We start from the raw sequence: 2500 nt of genomic DNA on the forward strand, positions 1-2500 counted from the left end.
TTCTATGTGATAACGATGGATCAACATCTGATTCACAGGCGGACAAGGGTAATTAATGTAAAGAGTCAGTTAAGTAGATCCCTTGAGCCAACAACGTATCACCCCCAGGAGGATCGCAAATGGATTCATAGTCCAAGTTGAGAAGAAATTGAAAGAAAGTTACAGGAAACTCAACACTGGACAACTTCTGGGGAAAACTGTGTGGCATTTTACGTGGGACTCCCTAAGGGCCAGTTTTTCTATGTGATAACGCTCAGGACTACAGCTCACTTTGATTACGGATCGACAGGCGACAGATTGTTGTGGAAGTCCATTACTCGTCGCTTTTAAGATTCCACCGCCTGTCTTGTTCAGTATCCAATTGACTTGCCATTATTGAGCTTCATAAGGGTATATTTTGTTCAAAGATCCACTAAAACGCCATTCGCGTTACATGACTTTCGACGCCATTGCCGGTTAAGTTAATCGTTCTACTGTGTCCACCATAGAAATCTACGCATTTCCCACTACCCTCTCGATCCTAAGAAAATACGCGCAGAAGGCTCTATACACAAAGAAACCACTTAGCAGGGGAGTGATAGGAAAGACTTTTACCGACAAAAAAAAGAAAAGAAAAACAAAAAAAAACAATGCAGATTCCGACTGGGTAAAAAGGTGTGAGGATTCTATCAAAGCAAGGTCACTTTCATTCAAAGGCCAGGTAGCTAAGCACACAACTGTAAAATGGTCTATTGTCCTCCACCTAAGTGCGAGAGTCACTTCTCTCTTGCGTCTATGATCCGCACTTCAAAAATAGCCCTAAAACGGAATCAGTATCCCTACTGACAGCCGTACCTTTTTAAGCTGGAGATTTCTTTTACATACTAAACTCATTTTAACTAAAAACAAGAACAGCTTTGTGGGTATCCCCTGTACTTCGCCTCCTCGGAGTAATGGAGTAAGTTCTGCAATTGCACTGAAAATATCGCTGGGTTCGTTGCGCGCAATGCGCTTGTAGCTGACGGTGAATATTTAGGCATGCGCAAAAACGAAGAAACACGCTCCTCCGGTGTTACGGTACTGGCATCTGCCTGTATCGAAACAATATAACAGTTAAAAACAATTAATAATAATCTTGTGTAATGGCGAAGCATTGAAATATTGTTCAATCTGCAAGTGCGCGCGCGCATTCACAATAGACCCTTTTTTCCACTTTTGTACAGATGTCAATTAGAATGTTTCGTAAACAATGCACAAGCTTCAGTTCTTTTTCAGCTAGGTAGCTAGGTTCTTTCACAAAAGCGACTTTATTTCACCCTTAGAACGCTATTCATTCCTGTTGGAATGGACGTGACAAGATCAGGTTCACAATGTTTGAATGTTAAATTTAGTCAAAGCAAAAAAGAATTTCACACGCTTTGTCTTTCTCCAAGAATGTAATGTCGCTCGTATCAAAGATTCCTCTATGGGCAGACGTTTACCCGCAAATTAAGCAAATCATAGAAAACTCAAAGGACACCCCATTGTGCGTAAGTATCCCGTATGGCTTCCAAATGCAGAAAGAGATTTGGAATCCTGAACAGTTGCGCGTGGTTCTTCATGTAAGCACGGGATCTGGTTTCAACTTCATATCACATCACGGAGTTGGAAAAAAGAATGAAATCAACATATGGAACTTTTCCAAAGACAAAAAGCCTGGAAAATTAGCAAATTCTCTGCAAACAATCACCACGGATCTAAAATTGCTCCACATTCTGTTCCTGCGTAGGCGTTGGGTTTATGTTACGTATTGCTCTGATTTGTCGATGAGGATTTTTAGCGCTAAGTTCCATTCGATGTCGATCACAGCGTTGACAAGAACTGTTCTAAGTCTGGCGTACAATGAAGCAAGAGACGAGATCATTACTGGTATCGCAGGAGGGATAATGACGTGGAGGTTTCCAATTGGTCAAAAAGATCCTTTAATACCAGGCCACTTTATAAGCTGTTCGTTTACGCCGCTCGATTGGGTGATGTCAATAACCATCGACGACGCGTCAAAGCAGATATTAGCGATTTCTGATGTTAGGATTGCCATGATAGATGTTGAAAGTTACAAAGAAAAGCGTTTCTTTCAAAAGAAGTGCGACTTTTCGTTCACCACATGTGTGTTTTTCACCCCTGCGAGCTACTTTGTTACAGGTATGATGAGGTTTGTTGTCGGCTGTTTCCGACTTCACTGCAGCCTCTAATTTAAATGCCCACGTTCACCCTACAGGCATTCCGTGCAGTAGAACAATTTTCATGTGAAAATCCCGTCAAAGCTGAAATTCATCCAATCAGATCGCTCCGATAAGCTATGCGAATTTCCAAAAAAAAAAAACGCATGGTCGAAAAGCCTGTCAGTTGAAGGAGGACCTTTAAAACGAGTCTGAATACTTAAAAATTCTTATAGATGGTTTTCACATTACGTCATCGCCGCCATGTTGGTGGACGAAAACAAAGGATCTCTGATTAGCTCCTTTCGTTCGTCCACTAGCAA

General features: G+C 41.5%; 1 protein-coding gene across 1 annotated transcript in view; it reads left to right on the forward strand.

The window, feature by feature from the left end:
- Positions 1 to 1418: 1418 nt before the first annotated feature.
- LOC138040038 (WD repeat-containing protein 87-like) overlaps positions 1419 to 2500 on the forward strand; it is a 32359-nt gene continuing 31277 nt past the window's right edge. Inside the window, exon 1 of the mRNA XM_068885832.1 lies at positions 1419 to 2160. Within this exon, the coding sequence (XP_068741933.1) occupies positions 1419 to 2160 (742 nt within the window). The remainder of the gene's footprint in view (positions 2161 to 2500) is intronic.

This window comes from Montipora capricornis, chromosome 3 (genome assembly GCF_036669925.1).
Source record: "Montipora capricornis isolate CH-2021 chromosome 3, ASM3666992v2, whole genome shotgun sequence".
In the NCBI taxonomy this organism is placed as follows: Eukaryota; Metazoa; Cnidaria; class Anthozoa; order Scleractinia; family Acroporidae; genus Montipora; species Montipora capricornis.